Raw genomic sequence first — 11,656 nt, 5'->3', positions numbered from 1 at the left:
ATATTACATTTATATAAATAGTAGTCATGTACTGATATCAGACTACATGTTACTATAACAACCTTATTAACAGGCATAGTACCGGTAGGTCATTTAAGGCTCATGTTTGGTAAATGAAAGAAATAGCAACTGAATATGCTTATTGAATGAATTGCAAAAGTCCAAATCCTTTTTAACAGTTCGTTAAATTCTCAGGGTTGGCATTAGTTTCATATCTGTAAAAAGTCAAGTAAAACAAACAACATTAAGCAAATCTAGGAGTTGATGATCTTTCAGATATAAATAACTTAAAATATACTAGAAGCATCTACACAGCAAGATCGCCATAAGGAATTACGTTGCTTCAAAATGTGGAATAGAGGTTGGTAAATTTGGTCTGAGCAATGGGTTTTTTTTAAAAAAAATATTCTTGGGATGTGAAAAATATTGGTTTCTGGCTTCTTTTAAGAAAAACAAACAAAAATAGCAGCAATTTTCTTCATCCTTTCTCTGTCATCCAAGTTCTTATGATAAAATTACTCCTAAGTGGCTGCTAGTAGAACAATTCAGAAAGAGACATAATGTTGGGCTTAATTTGAAATGGAGAACGGTACAAGGCCTCACAACATATTTCCAAAAGCAACGGGAAAGATTTTTTTTTCCCTTTTGACTATTTTGCATCAAATCTGCTATGAAGTTTGCCATAGAAATCCTGCAAACTCTGTTCCAAACGGTCTAAATGGATAAATGGACATATTCTAATATAAAACAGCTGTTAGTGCTTTTCTGGAATTTTGCTGTTACACTTTCCACTCCATGTAGGTCCATCCAGGAAAGTTATTATATTTTATCCTGCCTTTTCTGTATACAACTCAAGGCAATGAACATACCTAATAGTTCTGCCTCCTGTTTTCCCCAGAACAGCCCTGTAAAGTGGGTTGGGCTAAAGTGATTGACTTAAAGTTACCCAGCCAGCATTCATGACTAAGGGAGACCTAAGATTCACAGGCTCCTGGCTTCTACGCCAGCACCTTAACCACTGCACCAGACTGGCTTATTTGAGAATGAGAATGCAGTCTCATTGATAATATGAAAACAAGCTTCTAGGAAGTACCAACCTATCTAGAGGACTAGGCTGGGGAAGATGGCTGCAGGAATATGATACATGCACATACATGGGAGCACATGGAATAATAAGCTCATCTACATAATCTTCATTCTAGAATAAGGTGAAATATATAGAAAAAAGCAATTTGAAGCACAAAAATTGGGTTAGAAAACATTCTCAAAAAAAGTTCCTTTCAATATTTTGCTTGTTACTCCTTTTTCTGAGCAGTTTTTTTTTTTCAAACAAAAAAGGATTATTAGCCAGTCACATTAGCCAGGAACTAAGTTTTGTCATGCACAAAACAATTTCTCTAAACATAGTTCTTTTAGTGTAGGATACATTTAGTTCAATTATCTCATTCCTCCTGGGGAAAAAGTATCCCCCCATTCATCTTCTGTTAACTCTCCAAAAGGTTTCCACATAGCATTCGGCAAGCCACAGTTTATATGGAATACAGTGGTAGGAGAAAAATACGTGAATCCTTATTTGTACTGCACTGTACCTTTAACGTGATGAAGATTTTAAGTTGTATCCATTTATAGATTGTTTAAATAATAGTCCGAACAGTGGAGTCTGTCATGTCTTTATTGAACATACTAAATCAACTTTTCCCCTCTTGAAAAAGCCCCAAGAAAAGCAGCTTTCATAAGAGGCTAAGTCCTGTCAGAAATTCCAATCACAGGTGTGAGTTTGAGGAGCCCTCTGTTATAACAAATGCAACTGTGATTATTGTTAACATTGGAGTTTGCTCATCATAGCACAGGTTTATGAAAATGAATCATGCCTCAGTCAGGCGTTGCTGCAGACTCAGAAAAAGAGCTGCTGGTGTTCCTGAGCCTGGGCTAGGCCACAAAACCATAACCAAAGATTTGGGCCTCCAATTAAAATCTACAGTTAGCAGATGAAGTACAACTGGAGAAAATGTAATAGCATTGCTACCTCTTCCTAGTAATTATCCAACGAATCATTCAGGAGAATACAGAACTCCTGGAGGTCACAAATCTACGATAAAAGCAAAGGATCTGCAGGCCATGTCTGATGTCAGTTTTCATGAGTCCACATAAAAAAAAAAAATAACTCTGAACTACAACAGTTTGTGGGGGGAGTAACAAGAAGGAAATTGCTGTTCTCCAAAAATCAAAATGAAAATTTGCCCAAGACGACTTGCACAACCTAGTGTACCAACTAAAGAACACAATTTTGAGGTTAGACAAGATGAAAGTGGAACTTGGGTTATTAATGAGTAACATTTGTTAAGAAAAACACACATTTTAACAGATTTCCCACATCAATCAGATTAATAAGAGTTATGTAAACAAAATCCAGTGGCAGAATGGTCTGCCTTCTCATAAAGATTGCCTTTCTCCTTATTTTACACTATTTTACACTGAAGGAAGAAAGCCAGAATATAAACTACTTCTAAATAATTTTATATTTGAAAACAAACTTATTGGTCAAAGTTCTGTATTATCACTGCATTGTTATTCCTAATAAATCTCATTAACCCATGTCCAGAGAGAATTGCTCTTTCCCCAGTCTGGCTTGTTACTAGAGAGATCTGATATACTACATCCCAATCATGAAATAGAACAGAGAAGCATATCATGATTCGGGGCTGATTTTTAGCCTCAGGTGTCTGGCAATCTTTGAGGGTAAAGTGGAGTCTGGATTGTACCAGTGGATTCTACTGGAAAATGTCCAAGATGTCCTTCTGGGAACTGAAACTTTAATGTGAGTTATATAGTATGGCAATGCCCTTAAACACACACAAATAAAACAGAAGCCAATTGAATTGTTAAATTTGAAATGGCTGACTCAAAGCTCTTACCTTAATGTAACTGAAATGATGTGGCATCACCTAAAGCAACCAGTTCATGTAAAGACAGTCTAAAAATATCACATGAAAGCAGTTCCTTAACAGAAGCACCGGTAGCTTTTCTGTTAATAAACACAATACCATATGCATGATTAATCAACAGGTATAGAAAACATTCAGTTGAAGTTATTACTGCTAAAAACTCTAAGTTTAATGTTTTCCAACAAGATCTGTGAATGTTAGTTCAGAGTGTTCAATAAAGACATGACATAGTACATTGAACTGTTTAACTAGAACTTTTTTGTCTATTAATAGGATTTATGTGAAGCTCAAATCAGATTGTAGATCACAGAACTGCAGTATTATGGATAGTATTAAATGATTCCAAGTTCTCTCAGAACAGAGAACCAGCAATGTATAGCAGGGCTTTTCAACCTTTTCACCCATTGTACCACTTTTAGGAATGGCAACATGTACCACCAGTCGCTTAGCAAGGTGTCAAAAACTTGATGACCCTCCCAAAAAAGTAGAAAAGTGATGAAGTACAGGCAGTCCTCGACTTACAACAGTTCGCTTAGTGACTATTCAAAGTTACAATGGCACTGAAAAAAGTGCCCCCCCAAGCCACAACCGAGCAAGACACCTGCCTGCCCGCCGGCGCTTTTCCTCCTGTCCGAAGTTTTTATTGTTCTGAGCATTTCTGTTGAGGATTGGCAGTGGGGGTGGGGTGGGGGGTGTTTAGTTTTTATTCCCCGTCTGCTGGGTGGTTGCAGCAGGTTTTGGTCACTTCACATGACCCTGGGACACTGTGACCGTCATAAATATGAATCAGTTGCCAAGCATTTGAATGTAAATCACAAGACCCTGGAGATGCTGCAACATTCCAGCTGATTGGCGCTTCTTCTGGGCTCAGAAGCGCCAGGATCAGCGCCGAGCTGCAGCTGGAGCCTGGCACTGATCCTGGCGCTTCCACTGAGCCCTGACAGCCCTGCAGCTCCAGCCATCTCTCACTCAGGCTTGTGCAGTGCTGCCACTGGTTCAGCTCATTCCCCTCCCCCACTACCACTTTTCTAGGATGGTCGCGTACCACCTGCCAGGTGCCAATGTACCACAGGTGGTACCCGTACCACTGGTTGAAAAGCCCTGATGTATAGTATCTCAGATATGCCTAGCCAATCTTTCACCAGAATTACATAAAGGAAAGAGCAAGCTAAACAGAAAAATAGGCATGGACTTCCCTTCATTGTAATAAACTGGATTAGTGAGTTGAAAGCAAGTGATGAGGGAAAAAAACAAGCTGTATTCATTTTAGAGGAATACCTCTATGTAAAAATGCTATCCTCAAATGGAGAAGGTTCATGTTTAAATAGACAACAAAACAGCTAATAACTGAAAAATCTAGATGGGCTGGCTTTTTTCTGTAAACATGCCCTAGAAATATTTCAGGTTTGCAGCTGTATAATGAAGGAAAGGGAGATTCAGTGTCTCCAGGTCCACCAGATGGAAATCCAGTTTCTATTACAGATATCTAAAGAACTCAAAGGCAGTTAGAATGTACTTTCATAACAATGATGAAATGACACAGAAGTTGTTTTTGTGTGATCTGATGACTCTGCAATGGTTAAATATGTCTGACATTCCTTAACAGGTATTGTAATGTACAGTATAATTACCTATTCCTAAATGTAAGAGGTTGAAAATTTTAGGCCTCTAATGATAGCAGGCCCAATACTACCATACTGCATTCCTGGAAAAAGATTTTGTCTGTCCCACCCTTTCTAAATATACACCATGCAGTGGATCGCATAGATTGCAGTTGTGCACTAACATCACTTTTAGTGATGCCAATGAACTGCCATCATTCTCATTTGTCTTTAACAGAAGTAGTGCTCACCCAGACCACTCTAGATCAGGCTCATCAAACATACTGGCAGTTCTTTCAAGCCAGAAAAAAGGGCACTCATTTCAAAGACCTTAAGCTTAGATGGCTAGATAAGGAGAAAAAGTAAATTCATGAAATATCTATCAGCTGTCAGCTGTCATGGTTAAGGGAAATACCACTTGCTAGCAGCCAACAAGGGGAGGAGAGCATATGCCTGCTTGTAGGCTTCCCAGAAGTATCTGGCTGACCTACTGAAAACAAATTTCTGGACTAATCGACCTTGGGTTTAATCCAACAAAGCTTTTACGTTCCTATGAAATCACATTCAATTCACTCGCATCTCCCAACTCCAGCAAAATGTTGATTAATAAGCAGAGCAGGCCTACCATATGAACAATTTTGTGGCTGGAACCTCTAAGGAGTCCAGAGGTCTACACCAAGGGAGAAAAACTTGCTTCCCTTTCCTAGGTCTCTTTAAACACACGTTTAGCTGTTTTCCTCGCCATAGTTGCAATAGAAGGAATACTTAGATTGGGGTGGGCAACTTTTAGGGGGCTTCATGAATCCCAGTTGTCCCTTTTTTCAACCCTTAATCCAGGTCTGACCATACAGTAGTTGCTAAAAATTGTTGCATAGTTCCTGGCCGTTTTGTAGTATAAGGTTTACTATTAAGTATAAAATAGATTTTAAAAAGAAAATACCCAATCTTTTTCCAAAGGCCAACGGAAAAATATTGGTCATTTTTGCATCATCATCTTTACCCAACTGCAGCTTTCAGATACTAAAAACATATAATGTTCAACTTCCAGGTGTCAAAATGTTGCCTGTTTCTGAGCTGTATTAACAGCAGGGATAGAATAATCCCTCACATAAATAATATTGATGTATATAAAGATATGGCAGAGCTCCAAAATCAGGATAAATGCTGTAAAAAATTTCTGCAGAAGAGAATATGCATCCAAAACTGAATTTCTCCAACCCCACAATGGTAGAGCTGTTTGAGTGGGAAATTTTCTAAGTTATTTTAGTTTTAGTTATCCTAAATAATTACTGTATCTCCAGGAAGAACAAGGCAAGGCCTGAGATATGAAAAAAGGAGCTGATCATTATTTAGTCTTGGGACCTATGTTAAAATTGCAACGTTAGACTCCTTTTGCCTTGTACGCCAGTAGTTTTCTTAAATTCAGATTAGGGCAGTACTTTATATTCACTGAATCAATTTAAGGTCAAAACGTACTGCTCTTTTACGAAATCATGTCAGCTTAATAATATTACTGGTTTTTGGAATGTTCTAATTCTCAACAAGAGATATCTTTGAAGTCCAAGAGTTCAGAATAGAGTTATATATAATTCAAACTTCATGGAGAATTCAAGAAACTTTCTTATAGATGGTGAAAGATATGACAGCCTTAATATTGAAATGGGTCATGTAAGAGGTAGTCTTTAAGTATAGCTGAACTCTGATTAACGTCACAGAGAAGACCATGTCATTTTCTGTTAGCAACCATTTTAGTTCATTTAGGTTTTGTAACCTACTTCAATCCACAAATTTTGGGCAGTACACAACATAGTAAAATATAGAATAAACAACCAAAAGATTGTAATTACAATTACAAAAAAGCCACCAGAAATATTCAATCCTTATTAAACACATGGCTGAATAATATTTAATGGTTTATGAAATGTGAAGGACGGGGACACTAAAAACTCTGAAGGCAAGGAGTTCCAGAGTACAGAAGCCCCAACTGAAAGGCCTACCATCCAGTCCAGAGGTAGATACTTTTTTGCAAATGGTGCCCAATATGAAAATGGTTTGCCATTTCCTTCTTCCAGTTTTGTTTTTTGGCCTATAGAGCTGAGGTATTTCAATGTGTCACCTATCTAAGAAATAACCAGGTCCAAGCCTACTTAATTCCAAGCCCAAAGAAGATCAGGGAGGCACTGCCTGTACAAGGCATATGTAGTAAAAAAGAGAAAAAATAGGCAACTCAATGTTTTGTTTTGTTTTTTAAAAAAAACATTTATTTCTTACATCCAGCAATTTTTCATGACTGTATATTTGTTTTTATTATTCCCATCTATTTTTTGTGGGATTTTGTTACTTCTGTATTCATACCATATAACTGGTACCTTAGGAAGTGTCACCACATCAGATTTAAACTTGCTTTCTGAAGGGTTGGTGTTTGGGGGGGGGGCAGAGTATCTAATGATAAATAAACATTAAGTACTTGTCTTCTTTTCTTCACTCTTAATCTGATTAATATATATATATTAATCAAAATCTGTACATAATCTCTAAGCATCCAGTATAAAAACAGTCTAATCTAAAATGCATCTCAGAAGTGATGTTTGAAGTATCCAGATCAGTTTTCAATATAAACAGATTGTGTAGTAGAACAAAAGCCTGGTGTTTCTTCTCTCCTAGGCACTAGTATTGATTCTAAAAAAAAAAAACACACACACAGTACAAGACCATTAAGTATATTGCAGTCAGATATCTGAAGTTCAATCATTTGTAACGTTTAGTTTATTCAAGTATTATATAAAGAGCCTTAGTTATTAGAAATCCTACACAAAACCTAAGTTTTAAAAGCATTATTACACCAAACCTAAGACTTAAGCACTAATCCCAAATTTAATTATTTGCTAAATAATTAAACAAATAACTTCAGACTAAGTATTGATTCATATAAACATTTAAATGCATGGCAGCCAGGGAAAAGTTAATGCTGCATTCCACAAGCTGTAGTTAGTACACCTTTGTTGGGCCAGTTATGAATACATAGTGGCATGGCAAAGACTACATATTATCAGAAGCATCATGTTTACCCAGCCATTTGAAAGGTGTGCAATAATAAATTTAAAATCTTGGCATAGATTAAAAACCTGAATTCCACATCACTTACTAGTTTTATACTTTGGCTGTTTTTGGCTGAAATTATTATGGGTCATGAATGAGCCCTTAACAGACATTCAATATAAAAGTGCCCTTACTACAAAAATAATATTGATGTCATAATACAAATGACAGGGCTGTATATTAGGAATACCCTTCATATTATATAATTTTTGATACTTTTAATCAATCATAAAAGAACAATCTACTAGAACAGAGACTGAGAAAGTTACACTAACTAGGCTTAAAGACAGAAGGAGCTATTAGAGATTGTAGAAGCCCAATCCATTATAGAGAATTCTGCTTTTCTCTAAAGTTGAGCATATACAGTAAGCTTTCTAATGAAGCAATAAAAGTTTAATTTATAATGCCAGCAGATTTAAGAAAATATAAGATAAAGAATTATATCTAGTGTTGCTTCTGTTTAGCAGAAAATTTATATTTTTACCCAAGCCATGACATCCAATTTTTCTCAGCCTACTCTGAGATATATTCCCTAATATTATAAAAGGTCACCCAAAGAAGAGTTGTTTTTCAAGGAATATAGGATGCTGCACTAGAGAGGAATATTGGGGGGGGGGAATGGGGGAAGTGGGGGGAGAGTTGTTCTGACTAGCATAAGTATAAGCAGTTTCAGCTAATATACCAAGCTTTCCAGAAAATAGAACCCAAATATTTAGGGTTATGTAATCAAATATGATTATACATGTAAAATTGCCACAAGAAAAGATTTCCTAAAGGAAGCCAAAATCTTGAATAATATTCACCTTTTGAGTAATTCATCACGAGTTGTGAAATGTGGCACATCTTCAACTTCAATTCCGTTTGCCATTTCCATCACCTTCTCCAATAGATCTTTGTTATAGCTGTATAAAGAAACCAAAAGTTTACAAGGTATCTAATAATCTTCTACTGTTCCCACAATTCACATTTGCTATCAATAAAGTTCAATCCTTTCAATTTTATAAATAGCATCCATAAAGTTAAGAAAAATTGGGATGCTTTAGGACAGCTTAATTATAAGAGTTAGGAATAAAATTAAGCAAAATACAAGCTAAGTACAATATTGAAGTTACCTTGATTTTAGGTACCAAATTTCCAAACATACTTAATAAAAATTTTGTGCTTGTTTCTAAGAACAAGGCATAAATGAAATTTGGAAAGCAAAGCTGTAATATCAAAAACTCATAAATGTTCAGATTACTGTTTCTAAAACAGATTTTAAACACCTGTTTCTTTAAAAAAAAGTAGAACAGGGGTGTCAAACTGCCGGCCCGTGGGCTGGACACGTCAAGTGGAAGCCAGACCCACCCCATTGCCAGCAATGGCAAAACCGGCCTGATATGTTGCACGACGTCATGTGACGTCGCAAGTTTGACATGCCTAAAGTAGAAGATAAAAAAACCAGCAAGGTGAACTTCTATCAACATTTTCACCACCTGCCTCTAGTTCTTCTGAACAAACTGACCTGTGAATAGGAGAAAAAGAAGTGGTAAAATGCCATCATTGTCACCTTTTAAAATAGTCTTAATGTTTTAATAGCATACTATTGCTCTTAATGACCTTACGTAAGTTAACCCAAGACACTTGCTGGCCGAAGAATGAGAACAAAGTACTTAAAATAAGTGGGTTGCCTATCTTGAAATAGTATCTTCCCATTTTTGTATAACAGCACAATGATTCCTTTAGGGTGACATAGGGTGGAAGTACAGTCCATTATTCCAATATGCTGGGAAATACAACTTACATGGATCTCTTATCAGAGACAGTTAATCATCACTGAATGACAGGAAGCACGCACAATTTTTAGACAAAGAGTATGCAGCATATCAACTTTTGTCTGCATTCAGAACAAACAACTTCAAAAAATCCTGTCATGCTACTCTCTTAACAACTTTATTTCAACATCTATATATATAATTGCCCTTTTTTCCTTTAGATTTTAGAAAGAAAACCATATGATTGTGGTGTGGCTGTATTTTATGTAGGTATAGGCTTATTTCCGTTTAACTGCTACAGGTGAAGTGCTCTCAAACCTGCAAATATAAAGGAGGCTTCTCTTACTATGACGTAATCTCTAAAAAGAAAAGGGCGGTAAGAAAATACCGGGCAATCCCGGCGCATGCGTTGAATGAGAAAACGGCTGGCCGCCTACCCCCTGCCACCTCCTTCCCTCAGTCTAGCGTTCCCCTGGTGCATTGGACGACAACTTCCATCTTTCCCAGCCGGGCGCGAGGTGGCTGGGCTCTGCGGCCCAAAACATCTGGAGGCCTTGCGAGAGAAGAGACAAGGAGGCGGGTACCTGCATCCCAGAAAGAGATGATTGGCCCAAACCATCGAGAGGGAGAGCAGCTGCTCCAGACGCAGCGGAGTGGGCGCCTCCCCGCCCTCCAGAGGGGCATTGCGCAGGATGAAGGCGCGCCGCGCCTGCCAGTGTTTTTCGTTCTCCGAGTAGGAACGGAACTGTTCAGGGAATTCGGGCTCGGTCACGACCTCGTTGTCCCCTCTTACCATCCTTCCCTCCTTTAGCCTGCCCACCAGGAATCGGAACTGACGCCTTTAAGTGAGCAGCCGTTCGGCGAGAAAGCAAAAGGCCGGCCTTGCCGCTCTAGCCATGAATCTCCACTGCTCTTACTCGGGTCCTGGAGCCTTAATTCCAAGGGGCTGGCGTACTTAGCTGCGCAACTGATCCGCATGCGCAGAGGTGCCCTGTGGAGTCATCTCTGTGTCCCTGGTCGTAGACTGGCATTTATGGAGTGGCGGGTTCCGCGCCGGATGTTGTGCGACCACAATTAGGGCTACTAAAACCCAGACAACCACTAGATGGCAGCAAAGAATCCCGGGGGTTGTACCTGTTCGTTGCTACCGTCTGGAATTTTGCAGCCCAGGTCTGGCAGACTTTGCCCAGAAAAGTACTTTGTGTGAAACTACCTTATTAATTCATATGCTTAATGTTAATACATCTTAGTTACTTCCAGCTGGTCTAACTGGAGTGATCCCATAGTTGCACATAGTGCTACCTAGGTGACCTGTTCTCTGCTCTTGTCTTTCAACCAAAAATAATTGTCACTGGCTTGACAGGCCATTTTACAACTAATAATTATCCTGCTTCCAACACATTATGTGAAGACCTCACTTTCTGGAGAAAGCTCTAATGCTGGGAAAGGTGGAGGTGGAAGGAAAGAGAAGAAAAGCACAACCGGCAGCAAGATGGACAGATGGCTACAGTGGTGATGGGTGTGTGTGGGGGGGTGCTGTTGGGAGACTAAAAGACCAGGTTAGGGACAGATCATAATGGAGAATATGTGGTTGCTAAGAATTGACAATGACTTCATGGCACACTATCAGCTATAGCTGTTACACTGAATTAGGTGCCAGTTTACTTATGGGTCTGATTCAATTTGCTGGTTATGACATTTAAACCCTACATGGTATGGGGCAGCCTCATTTACCTCAGCCCTCCCCATTGGGTGGACTCCCATCAAAGAATCCCAGTTACCAAAGTGCAGGAAGAGAACCTTCTCAGCTGTTGTCCCCTCCCCTTGGAACATTTTGCCCCCAGATATGAGATAGCCCCCCCCCCTCTCCTGGCCTTTCAGAAATGTCTAAAGACCTGGCTCTCTGTTGAGGTTTCCAGTCATCCAGGTCAATGTTGTCCCCAAAATGCTTTTAAAAAGGCAACTGGATTTTCTTGAAAAATCAAAGTCCAGTTGCCTTTTTTAAAGCAGTTTTGGGACAACCTGGCTCTGCTATCTTGCTTGGGGCTCAGAGAGGCGTACACAGGTTGGGACTTGTTAGCACCCAAAAGTCCCTCCCCCTGCCTTTTAATTAATTTTTAGAATTGAATTTTAACTATCTTTGCCTCTTTTTAAATTTTACATAGTTTATTTTTTAATATTATTTGCATGCTGTACAGCAGACATGTCTAACTCATGACGTCATGTGACATCGCGCAACGTATCGGAGCTTTTTCGC

At 38.6% G+C, this 11,656-nt stretch overlaps 1 protein-coding gene across 1 annotated transcript; it reads right to left on the bottom strand.

The window, feature by feature from the left end:
- Positions 1-6,784: 6,784 nt before the first annotated feature.
- Positions 6,785-10,427, bottom strand: CDKN2AIPNL (CDKN2A interacting protein N-terminal like). Its single transcript, XM_039334886.1, has 3 exons — positions 9,984-10,427; positions 8,449-8,547; positions 6,785-7,225 (listed from the first exon to the last, which is right to left on the bottom strand). The coding sequence occupies exons 1-3, from the start codon at positions 10,193-10,195 to the stop codon at positions 7,207-7,209; spliced, it is 330 nt and encodes a 109-aa protein (XP_039190820.1). The 5' UTR covers positions 10,196-10,427; the 3' UTR covers positions 6,785-7,206.
- Between the last annotated feature and the right edge of the window lie 1,229 nt (positions 10,428-11,656).

Source organism: Crotalus tigris, unplaced genomic scaffold, assembly GCF_016545835.1.
Source record: "Crotalus tigris isolate CLP2741 ecotype Arizona unplaced genomic scaffold, ASM1654583v1 scf7180000017638.2057652, whole genome shotgun sequence".
NCBI lineage: Eukaryota > Metazoa > Chordata > Lepidosauria > Squamata > Viperidae > Crotalus > Crotalus tigris.
The sequence above is the reverse complement of the archived record's forward strand: the minus strand, read 5'-3'. Positions and strand labels throughout refer to the sequence as shown.

Bases quoted from the DNA above. Each gene is read 5' to 3' on its own strand.
- CDKN2AIPNL (XM_039334886.1), bottom strand. From the start codon at position 10,195: ATGGTAAGAGGGGACAACGAGGTCGTGACCGAGCCCGAATTCCCTGAA. The intron at 8,548-9,983 runs GTACCCGCCTCC...TTCTTTATACAG, and splicing joins CATCTCTTTCTGGGATGCAG to CTATAACAAAGATCTATTGG.